The sequence below is a fragment of the Manis javanica genome, chromosome 12 (genome assembly GCF_040802235.1).
Source record: "Manis javanica isolate MJ-LG chromosome 12, MJ_LKY, whole genome shotgun sequence".
Classification (NCBI taxonomy): domain Eukaryota; kingdom Metazoa; phylum Chordata; class Mammalia; order Pholidota; family Manidae; genus Manis; species Manis javanica.
Window position 1 is genome coordinate 99,040,278 of NC_133167.1, and position 15,255 is coordinate 99,055,532.

Genomic DNA, 15,255 nt, shown 5'->3' on the forward strand with positions numbered 1-15,255 from the left:
AGCCCTGTTTTGGAAGATCAGAGCTGGGAATGTTCCTTTTATTCTGTTAGCAGTTTAGAGAAAAAATAATAATCATGGTAGTTTGACTTCCAGGGAATTGATTGATGCAAAAAAAACCTTCCAGAGACAGAACTATAAAACTTGGAAAGCTGTGCAGATTTTCAGAACTACTGGGGGTTGTCCCCTGACCTCCCGTCTGTGACACAACTCCTCCCTCAGCAGTTATTCCAACTCTTGATTTTCTATCTACAAATAATGGAACGATCACTTCCTTCAGCAAACATGCTGGAAACTAACAGTGAAATTAGGCATTCTCTAGTGAGAATATATTTAATGGCTAAAGACAATGGTAAGGTTAAGGGGAAAACACATGAGATTCTTGGGTAATGGCTTATAGAAGGAAGGCATTCCTGTGAAGTTGTTAATATGGACAGGAGGTTCCTTTAAAAAAAGAAAAGACTTGTTAATGGGCTACTATGCAGTATCCACCCTAACATCTTGGAGATGCAACAAAAAACACAATTTCCCCATTTCCCCATCCACAGAGATCAAAGCTCCAGACCAAGGTCACTGGCTATTTAGTACTTTGAGAAGCTCATTAAAATGTAAATGAAGACTCCACCCCAGATCCATCAAACTGGAGACTGGTGGGATTCAGAAATCTGATGTAATAAAGTCAGATAATTGTACTGCTCACTGAAGTTTGATAACCGCTGTCCTAGATTAATTATATGGATAAGATTTGAAATTTACAGGCTTTCTACCTGATGATGACAAGGGAGGGACTGAAGGAGCAGCTGCACAGATAAAAGCCTTCTGTCTCCCCTGTGCCTGCTCTTTTTCCTCGAGGATTATAAAAAAAGGTGAGCATTTCCCCTTAATCATAGTTCTCTTTAAATACCTAAACTTGATGTTAGTATTTCTGGAGCTTGAATAGATATATTTATTTATGGAGCTTATATGTATATTTAATGCAACAGTATAAAAGGATAAGAAAGAAAGCTAGGGCAGAGAAAAAAATTAGAAGAAACGGGTAGGTGACAGTTTAGCACACAAACGTTACACGAGGGAGACAAATTATTCTCCAATCTGGCTTCCTCTTGTTATCGATAAAGTATTTAATCTCTATTCTCTGTCCTCCTGATTTTTCCTTAACCGTGCACTGCTTTGGTTTAATATATTACTAGAAAATATTTATGGAGCATCCAGTATGTCAAGTGTAGACAGAAGGCATCTAAGAACTTAGTTTCTTGGGGATGAAGAGTGACCAACTGGTAAATCTGTTCCTACATCAATCAGTTGAATACAAGGACAACAAGACAATATGAGTGGTGGGAAGGCCCTTCGAATTGCTTAGTTAACAATAGAGCCTCTCTGGAGAAGTGACCTTTCTTTTGAGAACTGAAGGGTAGGTAGACCTAGAATTTCAAAAACAGAGAAAAGCATTTGCAGCTGACAAGGCAGAGCGGGCACCTATGAGTTTGTCCTAATGGGAACTGACAATGGCTGGGGAAAGCTATAGGACATGGGGGTGAGGGGCAGGCCATTTAGAACTCAGGTAGCTATTTGCATTTTATCCGATGTGCCATGAATAGTTACAAGAAACCTAATTTAGGTTTTAAAGTAATATTCTGGTTGCTAAGCTGAGCGGAGTTGGGGCTTGGAAGGGGCAGGGCTGGATGTAATCCAGTTGCAGTGATGAAACGAAGGTGGGATGAACTGCTTCTCAGTGAATCAGTTTTTTAACCTCTATCTTTCCCAAAGTGATTTGGGGTGTGCTTATGAAGCATTTCATTGCAAATGGGTTAGAAATTCTAGGTCTAGGTAGAGATTGAAATTGGAAAGCAGTACTTAAATTTTTGGAAATAAGTATGATTACCTAGGGTGACACTGTGGAACTTGAATAAGGGACTAGAACTGATCCTTCAGGCACCCCAAAACAGAGGTTCAAGAGAAGTCAAAACAAGATGCTGAGAAACAGACCAATAAAACAGGAGATATCTCAGATACCCAATCTTGGTAGCAAGGAGAACAATCTAAAAGGAGCCTGGTCGACTGTTAACTGCTGTTGAAGTTCTAGTAAGATAAAGCCATAAGCAGCCACTGAGTTGTGAACTGAACATTTCAGTGACTGTTCTTGCAGCCGGAGTAGTTCGGGATACATTTAGGGAGGCAAGACAAGGGAAGCTTCAAGAGGGTTTAAGAAACCAGGTATAAAAAAATAAAAGAATTGGAGCAAATTCAAAGCCAAATGACAAGAGAAAGTATTTACAATTTCTGTAATAACAAGGGGATAAACTTTCTCAATATGTTATCACTTAAAATAAAGGGAAAAAGGCCAAAAATATAGTAGAAGAAAACAGGTGAAGAGCTTAAACATAGGTTTCACAGAAAAAGAAATGAAAAATGGCTTTTAAGCATATAAAAAGAAACTTCATTCTTAGTAAAATAAATACAAGCTGAAACTATGTAAAGATACCATTTCTCACCTACCAAGTGGGCAAAGTGTTTGATAGCTTTTTCAATGTTGCCTGGAATATAAAATTGTACAGCCCTTGTGGTTGGTAATCTCATAAAATGTACCAGAATTATAGGTACATTACCCAGGAATCCCATTTCTAGAGACTATTTCCTCCAAGACCACAGCTCTGAACTTTAGTCTCAGGACTCCTTCGTACTCAAGTTACTGATGGGCACCTGAAATAAGCTTTCTTTGTGTGTCGTATCTATAGTTACTGTGTTAGAAATTAAAACTTTTTAAAAAATACTTAATTTAATAAAGTACACATAACCCTTTAGAACCTTCCCTAAACCATTACTGAGAAGAGTGGCATTGTTTTACAGTTTTGCAGATCTGGTTTCTGGTTTATCAGAAGATAGCTGTTCAATCGGCTGCAGCATTCCATCTAGTGAAATGTCATTTGAGTTGAAGTATATGAAGAAAATCTGCCCTCATGCAATTACATGGTTGGAAAGGGAAAGAGCATTCCAATAGCTTTTCAGATAATTGTGACTTTTTACCAGAAATATCAGTGAACATTTTTGTACTCTGATACATTAAAATCCATACTTTTTTCTCCTTTGTTTCCTTAAAATGGCAGGGCCAGTCAATGTCTTCCAAATTACTACATCTGAATAACCAATTTGTCTCATTTGTTCTTTCAAGAAAAAGATATTCTATGGAAAAATGCTCCATATTCTATGGAAAAATGCGACAAGTGTGGCCTGTCACTTAAAGAGCCATAGAAAGTATTTTTCTTCAGACAAACACTATTTCCATACACAGCGTAAGTGCTTTATGCATACTTTCCATTTTGTCACCCAGAATATGAAACCCTACACTCACAGGTTGAGACTTATTATTTTACTTCATCTAGGAGTAAGAACACACTTTTAAGTAAAAGAGGACCTAAACTGGGAGGAGGCAAGTATGTAGAAATGTAAAGGTATACAATAAATGACTACAGTACTCTTTGGTGTTCCTTCCCCCATTAATAGTACGACCCCAGGTTTTATTTAGTATCAGTGCAAATCTCAACACAGTGAAAAAGGCCAGTCACGTGTCAGAAACCACACTTTCAAGACTAGTCCTTAAGTATGTAGCCTGCAAAAACAAAGCCCTACCTGCAAGATTCATCACCTTCAGAAGTGTAACCGTGCTTTGCCTGTCTTAAGACTAGCACCTAGGGATGGAAGGAGAGGACGTCCAGTTGACGGCAGAGTGTGGGTGGGCGTGAGAGCCTGAGGGGTGCGGAAAGCCCAGATGACCGGTCGGTGAGGCGGATTCTTGACAAGAGATACTGTCAAGAGAGCTGCTGGTCAGAGGTAGAGTGGGGACAAGTGTAAATAGAAGACAGGATTTTGAGGAATTAATAACCTGGTGTTAGGATATCACTGATCAAAGGCTGAAGATAAGGTTAGAAAGGAAACGAAGTCAGTCAGGGTCCTTCTTTATTGGGAAGTTTTCCAAATTCTGTACGTAATGCCTTTTAAGAATGTAACTAAACTGTTTCTAGAAAAAACGTAGAATTGTTCAGAGCTAATTAGGTGCTATTTTTGCAAAGTTTCTAATGCTTCGTGGAATCGTATTACTGTTTTCAGCCAATATCCTTTATTGTCCAGTTCCCAGAGGAGGCCTGTTGAGTCTGGGCACAGAACCGAGAGGCCTCCCTCGGGGGCACGGGCGCCTAGGGGCCTGGGAGGAAGGCCTGCTGGGCCAGGACCCGAGGCCCTTGCTTGCAGGGGCAGAGTGAGGCCCTCACCTCGCGGCCCCGCCCGCACTGAGAGAGGGGGTGCCTCCTTAACTGTGTGGGAAGTGGGGTGCTGTGTTCTCCCTTCTAACTCATTGTCAGCCATTTGTTCCCAACTCTCCAGACTCGTGAGAGGCCTTCTGATCCTGTGACTTCTGGCGTGACCTTCTCCGCACGTGGCCGCCGGTGCGGTGCGCTGACCTGCTCGGATGTCCACCCCGGGACCCCGCCGCTCCTGTCCAGCTCAGAGAGCAGCGTCTGCCGAGATGCCCCCCGGGCTCAGCCCCCCGGTGCAGCAGAGAGCCCCAGGGGAGGGCTGCCGGGGGCAGCACCCCGCATCCCCGTGGTTGTTCTGTGAAGATGACCACGTCCTGCTCGGCGGGCGGTGCTCCCAGAGCCGGGAGCACAGGCACCACATGGTGCACGGGCTGCAGGAGGCCGCCGAGCGCGGCCGGGTGAGCGTCCCGCGGACCCCAGAGCACTCTGGCTGTCTCCTCTTCCTTATTAACTTACCTACTGGGGGACAGATACTGCGATGCCCCAAGCCCATCCCTACTTCTTCAAAGAACACTAAACCTTCAACGTCAAGGTTAAGTAAACCCCTAGTCAGGGATATAGGCCTTTCCATTGTCTAGTGTTAGGGATCCCGGTGTCTAAAGTGACTCCTTCACGTGCAATTCTGTGATCTTTTTCCCTGAAGAAGGTATTCCAGAAGATCGCCAACACCCTGAAGGGGAAACTTGAAGTGGCTAAAAGCATATTGGCCGATGAGCAGGAAAGAATGGTGATGATTCAGGTCAGTGCTTATCTTGATTCTTAAGAGGCAAATTCCCTATAATGTTGGAAAGTAAAAAATATGAACAGTCAAAAGACAAATGACAAAGCAGAAAAAAATACTTGAAATCCATAGATAAGAAACGTGTTAATTCTTAATGTAAAAGAGCTCTTAAAAGCCAATAAGCAAAAGACTCAGTAGAAAAATGAGCAAAGAAATTGCAGGTCACAGTAATGAAAATACAAATACCTTCTGAAAGTACAAGAGGATTCGAACTTTGCTCACTGCTCATGGTAAGAGTGACAGATTAACTGCCTTAAATTTGTTAGTGAAATCGAATATGCAACCCGTATTGAAAAAGACAAAATAGGTTGGTAACAGTTTATGACAGTGCCATAGGAGTGTGCATATCTTACGTACTTGCAGTGGCCATATAAATCCTGAAGCCATTTAAAGAGCAATTTCAGTATATTACTATCCAAAATGAGGGCTCTGTCATCATTATGCACATGTTTCCATTTGGATTTCAAACCTCTCTTCAAATTTAAGTCCATTCTGTGCCAGGAATCCCAGATTCTGAATCTTCTCTTTAATTTTTCAAGATAGTAAATGTCTAGTTGAGGAAGTCAGGGAGGAGAGTTGCCTGTCTCTATAAGAAATTTTCAATAGATCTCCATTTTTTTCAGCCCCAAGTACCACATATTTAACAAATATTGGGGTCTCCCTGTTTGCCAGAATCTGTGCCAGGCACCGATGCTTCAGCGGTAGGGAAAAAATATCTGCCCTTGTGAACCTGACATTCTAATGGAAGTTAAAAAAATTATGAATAAAAATAAAGCATATATTGTCTTACATGGTAACAGCAATCCAGATTTTTCTAAAAGCTTGAAAGAGTCATGAAATATACTTTTGAAAAAAGTTATCAGGTGTTCAGAATGGTCAAGGTAGTGAGGAGTTGAGCTCTGCGGTCCAGGGGAGAGAAGTCTAGGCAGAGGGGAGGGCAAGCGCCCAGGTCCCAAGGCTGCTGTAGACTTGGTTAGCATTGGGAAGGAAGTAGAGACGGTCGAGGATGATGATGTTGAAGATGAAGGGGCCAAATCACATACGGCAGTTGACTTTCAAGGAAATAAGGAAACCACTGGGACGTTTTGAACAGAGGGAGTGACACGAGCTCATGTCCATTTTCAGAGAAATACTTGAGCTGCTGAAGGGAGAACAGAGTGTGGGAGGGTGACAGCAGAGGTGGGAGGCCTGGAAAGGGGGTGCTGTTGCAATAATCAGAAGCAGCAGATGGTAAAGTGGAGCAGGGGGCCGTGGTAGAGGTGGTGAGAGGTGGTCAGGTCATGATAGATGATGAGATCATGGTCTCCTGAGATAAATACCATCAGTAAGCTGACTACTCCCAATGTGTATCTCAGACTTCAAGTGCTAGGCATTCACGTCCAACTTCCTCCTGAGCATCACCTCCAAACCTGAGCTGCTGACAGACTCCCCACCTCTGGATCCTCTCCCTGCCACAGTTTCCCTTTTTTTTGGCAACTCTAACCACCAGCTGCAATGTCTAAAAACCTTGCAGTCATGCTGAGTCCGCTTTTCTCACATACCCTCCCAAGCATCAGCAGGAGCCACTGGCACAACCTTCCGGTGTTTCTGGTCTCCTTCTGTTCGGTCACTAAGGTTACAGATTGATTTTCTAAATCAATTAACATTCCTTCACCTACATTCTGTGTTCTGAGATGGTGTTAAAGTCTTGGTTGATCTTGACTCCAAAATTCCCCTTGTACTTTTTATTTATGCCTTTCATTCCTTCCCTTATACTTTGTCTTTATATTGAAGTTAGATAAATACTGTCACTTTCCACATCTATCTGTGGAGCCCAACCTGAAGTCTACCATTATCTGTATCCATGATGAAGGAGGAAGAGCAGAATTTTAGAGAGATGATTGAGTCTGAATATAGGATAAGGTTCCGGTTGATGATTGAAGATGAGATGAAGTTCTGGAGCCTGCCAGGGGCCGTGTCCAACCTGACCCCGAGAGAAGCCAGCCTGAGTCAGCTGAGCACGTGTGCCGCAGAGCTAAAGGAGAAGGCCCAGGAAACGCTCCAGGTGAGATGCCAAAAACCGCATCCTCACGTATTTGGGAAATGAGAGAAAATAGAGCTGAGTCGTATGTCACTTGCAAAATAGGCCATCCAGTGACAACCACAGAAGTATTACAGTAATGTGTCTAGTTGCCTAGCAATTCAATCTGATGATTAATCTTGGGTTAGAGGTAGGTGGTCTTTGGAGCCAGACTGATGAAGGTCCTGCCTGGGCGCTGCTCTTTACCAGCCGCTAGGTGGCCTCACACCTATTGTTTTAATTCCGACTCAGTTTTCTTAGCTGTAAAATGGGGATAATAATGGTCCATGGCTCATAATATTGTTGTGAGGATTGGGTATGGTCACCTACAAGAAGCCTTTAAGTAGTGTTTGTACATAACATTGCACTTGGTATGTGTTAGGTATTATAACTATTATAACATTTACAGATAGCAAGAGACCATATACAGCTTACATCCATCAACATGGGACTCACAAAACTGTATTATGTACATTCAATGGAAGGCTCTTCAGCATTTAGAAAAGATTAACATGGCTCAGTGTGTATGGGTAAGGAATGTTCTTGAAGAGCGTATTAAGAAAAACGCAAATTGTCAGATCAGCAAGAGTATAATATGCCACAAATTGTGTTCTTTGAGAAAACATGGACATGTGCTTATGTGCCCAGGTAGAGCATCTTTGCAAAGGCAAAAAAGGAAACAGATATCATTGGCTTGATTATTTAATTCTTACTAATATTAACTTTTAAATTAGAAATAAGTGTTTTTATAATGAAGGAAATAGCAAAGTTTCTCAATAAAACTGCACATCAGTAAATGTGTTTTTGGTCCAGGTTGTTTCTGAGTAAGCAGACTACATGAATAGCATTCATGTCAGCCTCAACATATTGTGTCAAAGTACCAAGTTTCTGTTGAGGTGTCCTGGATGACACAGGATATTCCCACCTTAACTAATTACGTCTATTTCTGGGGTGGCAGGCAGGAAAGTGCGCCTGTAGAGAGATGGTTGAAATAGCAAATGAGAGAAATCCCCAGCTGTTCCATACTAATAAGGAGATGTCCCCGCAGAAACTGAAAGATTTGGCGAGAGAGAACATGAATAAACTGAAGGAGAGTGAAGTCAGACTTGCTGATCAGGTCTGCAGCCTCCACAAGACCATTGCAGAGCTAGAGAAGAAGTGTGGGCAACACCCGTCCACACTCCTCGAGGTAAGATTCTAGGAATAGCCTTCTCGTTCATGACAGCATTTGAGAAATGAGACGTGACAGGACATACCAGGGGTGAGTCCTAGAATACAACCTTCAGTGGTTTTCAAATATACACGAGGCTATGTGGTTATTTTCCAGTCTCCGAAAGCAATATGAACTGTCAGAAAATCATGGTATGGATAGGAATTCTCACCTGAAAACCAGTAACTGGCTAGGCAAATTGATATCATCCGTACAGTCACATACTGTGCACATACATACAGCAGCTCCATGATGCTAAAAGATTATCTTCCAGACACGTCATTAAGTGAATACACGCAGGGCAGGTGTGCGTGTGGTCTGAGTGTGTATGTGCACAGACAGGCATGCTCACTGGCTAAGTGAACACAAGCACTGAGCAGTATTCTTGGAAACAAGGGTGAGATGTATCTGTATGGTCCTGTATATCTTACATTTTGTACAGTACCATGCACTGCCTTTACAACAGGCAAATGATTATCTCTTTAAGACTTTTGGCCGAATCCCTCTGCCAGGCCCTTATCTGCAGTGTGAGTGTCGTATTTGAGCAGCCCCTGCATATAATCCCTCAAGTTCTGGTCCAGAGCCAGGCTGTGTTCAGACTGTGAGGGGAGGTGCAGCCCACTGCTGCTCTGGCTCCAGCCCCTTCCCAACTCTGCAGGCCCCTGCATCTGCTCACCTCCCGTACCACCCCCAGTGCAGGAAGCAAATGGATAGGCTGGATCCGAATGGCATGTGTTCTGGGTAAGGTGGCAGAAGTGAGGTATGGAAAACTCCTCCCGTGGGAAGTACAAGTCAAAGCCACAGCGGTCGCCCCTCACACCTGCAGAATGGCTGCCATCAAGAAGAGAGGACAGTGGGTTCTGGGGAGGATGTGGTGACAGGCAAGCCCTCCACACTGTTGGTGGGAATGTCAATCGGTCCAAACTGAAGACAATATGGAGGTTCCTCAACAAATGAATAGTTGGTCCACCATATAACCCAGCAACTTCTCTTCTGAGTGAATACTCATTGGAAAGGAAAACAGGATTTTGAGGAGGAAAATGCACTCCCACATGCCTCTCAGCATTATTCACAACAGCTAAGATAGGGAAACACCTAAATGTCTATCAACAATGAAAGGATAAAAAAGATACAGTAATATGCACTGTGGAATGGTATTCATCCGTGAGAAAGGAAAAACCCTCCCATTGTGACAGCGTGGGTGCACCTTGAGCAGCACATTATTCTAAGTGAGGTAAGTCAGAGGAAGGCAGGTCAGGTACTGTATGATATCACATGTGGCATTATTAAAAGTTAAACACCATACTCTTACCCACCACTGTACTGCTTTTTAGCAAGTTTAAGGGTACAGATTTGTAATGATCAGTAAGTGACCCGTAGAGATCTAATGTACACTATATGCAATATAGACAATAATATTATATAATGAAATATTAGTTTAAAAATCTAAACTTGCTAAAAAGTAGTACAATGGCAGTTACTAGGAGATCGGTGGGATAGCAGTCATGGTGTTTAAGGGTACAAATTTATAATGGGCAGTAAATAAGCCATTGACATCTAATGTACTGCATATGCAATATAGATAATATTGTATTTTAATTATATAATATGGTAAACATTGTTACTTTGGTAATATAGTACAATATATAAAGGTGTCAAGGTAATGTATATACCTTATACAATATTAACAAATCAAATTTGTTCATTAAAATAGAGAAAGGCATAATACAGATTTAAATATCAATCTTGTCAAGACATCATCTGGTTTAGCAGGTTGTTAGTTCCATGGAAAATAACTATATAGTCTCTGACTGTAATAAGACTAAGAAAAAAAGTAGGAGGATGGAGAACACATTTCCCCTTGGGAGTATGACAGTGATTTCAAGTATTTTTCTGTCTTTGTCCTATTCAAGTGTTAATATTTAGTATCTCAGAATCAGCACCATGAGGCTGGAAAAATTACATGGAATTGAGTTTCATCACTAAAAGAAAGGTGTTTTCAAAAGCATGACTTATAAAAGGCGTGACTCAAATATGCAGTAACTTTCTCTTTTCCATCCCCATAGAATGCAAGGTCTTCTTTGGAAAGGTGAGTTTTGATGTGGAATCCCTTGGGTCAGTTTGTGTGCTGCGCGAGCACAGGGTGGAGATGCTGGGGTAAGGATGGGGGTCCCGTGCTGGCGTGGTTCCTCTGCAGGGGGCAGGTGGGCGCCGGGTCTGCACTGATGCCTGGTATTGCCTTTCTCCCGCAGGAGCGAGGCACTGCTGCTTCAGTGTCTAGAGCCTGCCCAAATCACAGACCTGAGTTCATGCCAAATAGCAGGAATGAGCGAAGTGCTAAAAGGCCTCCAAAGTAAGTTGATCCACGTCTGTCCCTCCAAGGTATTTGATTTTTGTACTTGAGAACCAAATGACCATCCTACCGTAAATAAGTTGCCTAACCTTGAAACATAATCGCAGGAATATTCTGCTACTTTAGAGTTTTCATCATCTAGGGAAATACATCAGCATGTATGATGAAGGATTCATATCTCTTACCCTTAGTGCTGCCTTTTCCAGAATGACCTGCCGGTGGATTCATACAGTATTAGCCTTGAGTTTGGCTTCCTTCCCCTGGCACCACGCATTTGGGGTACATCTGAGTCTGTTGCATGTGTAGGAAGTTTGATCCCTTTTATTTTTGTGTGGCATTCCATTGTGTAAATATACCACTTTGCAATTCCATGGACACTTGAGTTTCTAACTTGATGCTATAAATATTTGTTTAGAGAATTCTGTGTGGACGTGATTACATTTGTTTTGGTTGAATATCTAGAAGTGGGATTGTCAGACTCATTTTGCAAACTGGCTGTGCCATTTTTCCTACCATTGATGTCTGAGAAATTCAATTTTTTCTATATCCTCATAATATATGACTTTGATACTTAATTTGCATTTCTGAAATGACTAATGATGTTAAGCAAATTTTTGTGTTATTTACACCTTACTATTTCTCTTTTTGAAGTATATCTACGAACAACATTTTCTCCGTTTTAAAACTGTATACATTCTTACTGAGTGTTGTGATCTTTATATATCCTGATTACCAGTCCTTAATCAGATATGTGTTTGGAACTTTTTCACCCAGTCTGTCAGTTGTAATTTCAATTGGATAATAGTGTCTTTGGAAGAACAGAAGTTTTAAATCTTTAAGTTTAGTTCATCAATTTTTTTTCTTTTATGGTTTGCTTTTTTTTTTTTTTTTGTCCTATGTAAAAAATCTTGTCTATCCCAACAAAGATTTTCTCTAGAAGTTTTACAATTCTAATTTTTACTTTAGGTCTGTTAGCCATTTGGAGTTAATATTTGTATATGATTCTAGATATGATGCAACTCCTCCCCTTATTTTGTACATGTATATATCCTATAGTTCCAGCATCATTTGTTGAAAATACTGTCCTCCATTACATTTACTTTGCACCTTTGTTGAAAATCAGTTGCATATATGAGCAGGTCTGTAACGACTCAAATAGGTCAACTGACCATTACGCTAGTCCTTTTGCTAACACCTCACTGGCTTGTTGGAGAACTCTATAGGAACTCTTAAAATTGGGCAATGTGAGTTCTCCAGATTTGTTCTTCTAAAAACAATTTTGGCCTCTCTAAGTCATTTTGCTTTTTGGCATAAATTTGAAAACCAATTTGTTAGCGTCTACAAAAATCCTGCTGGATTTTTGATTAGTGGGGTTTTTTCAGTGCTATATTTAATGGTATTAAATATCAGTTTGAAATTTAAATTTCATCATGTCCTGTTTATTGCTAATATATAGAAATGATATTGGTTTTTTTATATGTTGACATTGTATCTTATAACTGTTGAATTCACTCATTAGATTAGTGGCTTTCTGACAGAATCTTTGGGAGTTTCTACAAAGATAAGCAAGTAATCGGTGAATGAGACCGTTGTATTTCTTCCCTTCCAATATGTAAGCCTTCTCTGTATTTTTCTTACCCTTTTGTACGGGCTTTCACCTCCAATATGTTGAATAGAAGTGGTGAAAAATATTGGCCGTGTTCTTAATGCTTTCAAGAAAGAATGAATTAAGTCTGTACCTTTAAGTTTGAAGTTAGTTTTCAGTTTTTCATAGCTGCTTTTCATCAAGATGAAAACATCTATTCCTGGTTGCAAAACTTTTTATCATTCATGGATGTTGAATTTATTAGATGCTTTTTTCTGTTTCTGTCAAAATACTCATGTTTATTTCCTTCATGTTATTTATTTTAATATAGTTTGTATTTTTATAGTGTTGACCTAGCCTTTCATTTTCAGGATAAACTCCTGGTAATGGTTTGCCCATTTTATGTACGGCTGGATTCAATGCACTAATATTTTTTAAGGATTTTTTTTGTATTTATGTTAATAAGACATACTGATTTGTATCTTTCTTTCCTTGTAATCATCCATTAACACGTTACTCAATTTTCTTTTCTTTTCTGGATAACCTGTTTGGTTCTTTGTCAGTTCCACCTGGTCTTCCTTTTTCTTTCTTATATCCTGTAGGTACTTTTAAGCTTTTTTTTCCTCCTTCAGAGTAAGCAAAAATTATTTTAGAGCCTATGCCTGGCAGTTCCAGTATCTAAAATTCTTCAGGTTTATTCCTCCTAGTCTCACTCAGCAGTGCTTTCTTCTTCTTCAGGAAGTGGGCATTTAATGACTTTTGAATAGTAAGCTTCCCTTTTTCCTTTGGATATTATTTTTTGAAATTCCTTAAGGCCAAGAATGATGGGGTGCATGCTCCTGCAGAGAATCTGTATTCCCAGAGGACTGGCAGACACAAAGGCAAAGAGCCTGGGACAACCTGAAATTTTAAATTCAAAGCTTGTGATTTTTAGACCATTTTAATGATGCAAACTGGACCTAAGTCAAGAGATTTAAGTTCATTTTGGAATAGAAGTTGCTGCTGGATTAGGTATTAAAGTAAGAGAGTACTACCCCAGGTCTATAGCTTGAGCAACTGAAGCAGTCAGTGAGCTGTTGACTGAAAAGTAGAAACTGGAAAGGGGTAGGTTAGAAGTTCCATCTTGGATGGACTGTTGGAAATGCCTGTTACGTCCAACTGGTCTTTGGCAGCTTGTTTAAAGAGTAAGTCACAAACACAGAAGAGATGTAAAACTAAGGTAGGTGAAGTTACGTGGGGAAGGAGCACAAGTCATAAAAAGAAAGACCCAGAACCAAGTCCAAGAAGTCCCAACATTTAAAGGGTGAATGGGAAGAGGGAAAGGACAGTCAGATATGAAATCAATATAAGAAATCTTATTGAACTTTCTTGGTCTCAGCTTGATTTCTCTGGAGAATTCTCACAGGTTTGAAGCCTCTGGTAATATGTTTTGTTTTGATTTGCTCAGTTTCGAGGGCCTGTTGGCAGCAATTGGTAGGCATCTCCATCACACTGTGCTGACACTGACGGTGAGGGGAGCAGCTCAGTCCCAGGGGAGAGCCGGGAATCAGGTGCCCTGTTTGGAGGCTCCAAATCGCTGGCTGGTCCAGGCTTGGAGACCAACTTGAAGGAAGCAGAAATGGGTCCCAGAGGACATGTAGCTGGGACTGGATACTGGGTCAGCCTTGCAGCCTGGTCAAACTCCTTTCAGGTTGGAAAAGTACTTCTAAACCTCTCCACAGTCCATCATCCATTATTTGCGGTTCCTCGCCTCTCCTTCCATTGTCTTACTGACTCCATTCCACCGTGATGTCTATTTCCTGGTACCAAGCGAGAAGGTTCCTCTTCCTGGACTGGACGCCTGTAGTCTGCCTCTCCCACATGGTGCATCTGCGGAAATCAGCCGTCTCCAGCACTGGTGTGGACGGACCCCTGGGTTAATGAAATTTCTCTTTCCCTGCAGGACCTCTCACTCTGGATCCTAACACAGCTCATCCTTGTCTGGTCTTAGCCGAGGATCTGAGAAGTGTGAGACTCAGAAAGGTCCAGCAGGCTGTGCCTGGTAACCCAGGGAGATTTGACTTCAGTGCCACAGTGTTGGCTGCGCAGAGCTTCACCTCAGGGAGGCACTACTGGGAGGTGGATGTGGACAAGGCAGCCAAGTGGCAGTTGGGCGTGTGCAGAGATGGTGACATGGCCCATGCTTGTGGACAGAAAGTCTTACTCATGGGATGCGTGATGGGAACCGACTACACCCTGTGGGCCTTTCCTCCCCTTCAAGGGGTCCACTCAAGAGAGCAGATGCACCACGTAGGAGTTTTCGTAGATTATGAGTGTGGGCAGATAGCATTCTATGATGTGACAAAGGGAGCCCTCATTTATAATTTCTCTTACCTTCCCTTCCAGGGAGCCCTCAGGCCTATCTTCTCTCTTTGTATCCCCAGTGGAAGCACAGATTCAGACTCTCTCAGCCTCCGCCTCCCTCCTGTTTCATCCTGTAATATTACTGTTGGCCCTCAGTCTTCCTTGGGGTAATATCTAAAACCACAGAGGCCAGGATATGAAGAGCATGGCTTTGTAAAAGAATTTATGTAAAGTAATCCAATAAAAAATTTTCCAGCATTGAGTTGGAACTCCAATCAATACCCAAGAGCCTTTGCGTCCATGTGGCTTTCAACACCCATTTAGTGGAAGAGGTTACATTTGAGTGGAGTCACGAGTGGTAATATCTGAGGGGTCTTTTTCAGATTACAGCAACAAATTGAAGAGATACAGTCTGGGATCCTTAGGACTAGGTTGAGAACTCAAGAGATTTCTGGAAACTGAATTAGGGATAATCAAGAGTTTAAATTTGAGGGTGTTGTCATAGTGACGTATGAAAGGAAGATAGCCTGTTACTGACAATGTCAAGACCTGCTAACATCCATCATTCCAAACAGAGACCAACCTAATTTCCCTGGGTATTTTAGCTGGGTGAGGAG

At 41.6% G+C, this 15,255-nt stretch overlaps 1 protein-coding gene across 1 annotated transcript; it reads left to right on the forward strand.

The window, feature by feature from the left end:
* Positions 1-4,459: 4,459 nt before the first annotated feature.
* Positions 4,460-14,809, forward strand: TRIML2 (tripartite motif family like 2). The gene is made up of 7 exons (XM_073219293.1): positions 4,460-4,705; positions 4,951-5,046; positions 6,941-7,132; positions 8,196-8,336; positions 10,424-10,446; positions 10,610-10,710; positions 14,238-14,809. The coding sequence occupies exons 1-7, from the start codon at positions 4,460-4,462 to the stop codon at positions 14,807-14,809; spliced, it is 1,371 nt and encodes a 456-aa protein (XP_073075394.1).
* Positions 14,810-15,255: the final 446 nt, after the last annotated feature.

What these genes read in the sequence shown, in the direction of transcription:
- TRIML2 (XM_073219293.1), top strand. Translation starts at nt 4,460, where the DNA reads ATGTCCACCCCGGGACCCCGCCGCTCCTGTCCAGCTCAGAGAGCAGCG. An exon ending in AGGCCCAGGAAACGCTCCAG is followed by an intron (nt 7,133 to 8,195) that starts GTGAGATGCCAA and finishes ATGTCCCCGCAG; the next exon opens with AAACTGAAAGATTTGGCGAG. An exon ending in AGTGCTAAAAGGCCTCCAAA is followed by an intron (nt 10,711 to 14,237) that starts GTAAGTTGATCC and finishes CTTTCCCTGCAG; the next exon opens with GACCTCTCACTCTGGATCCT.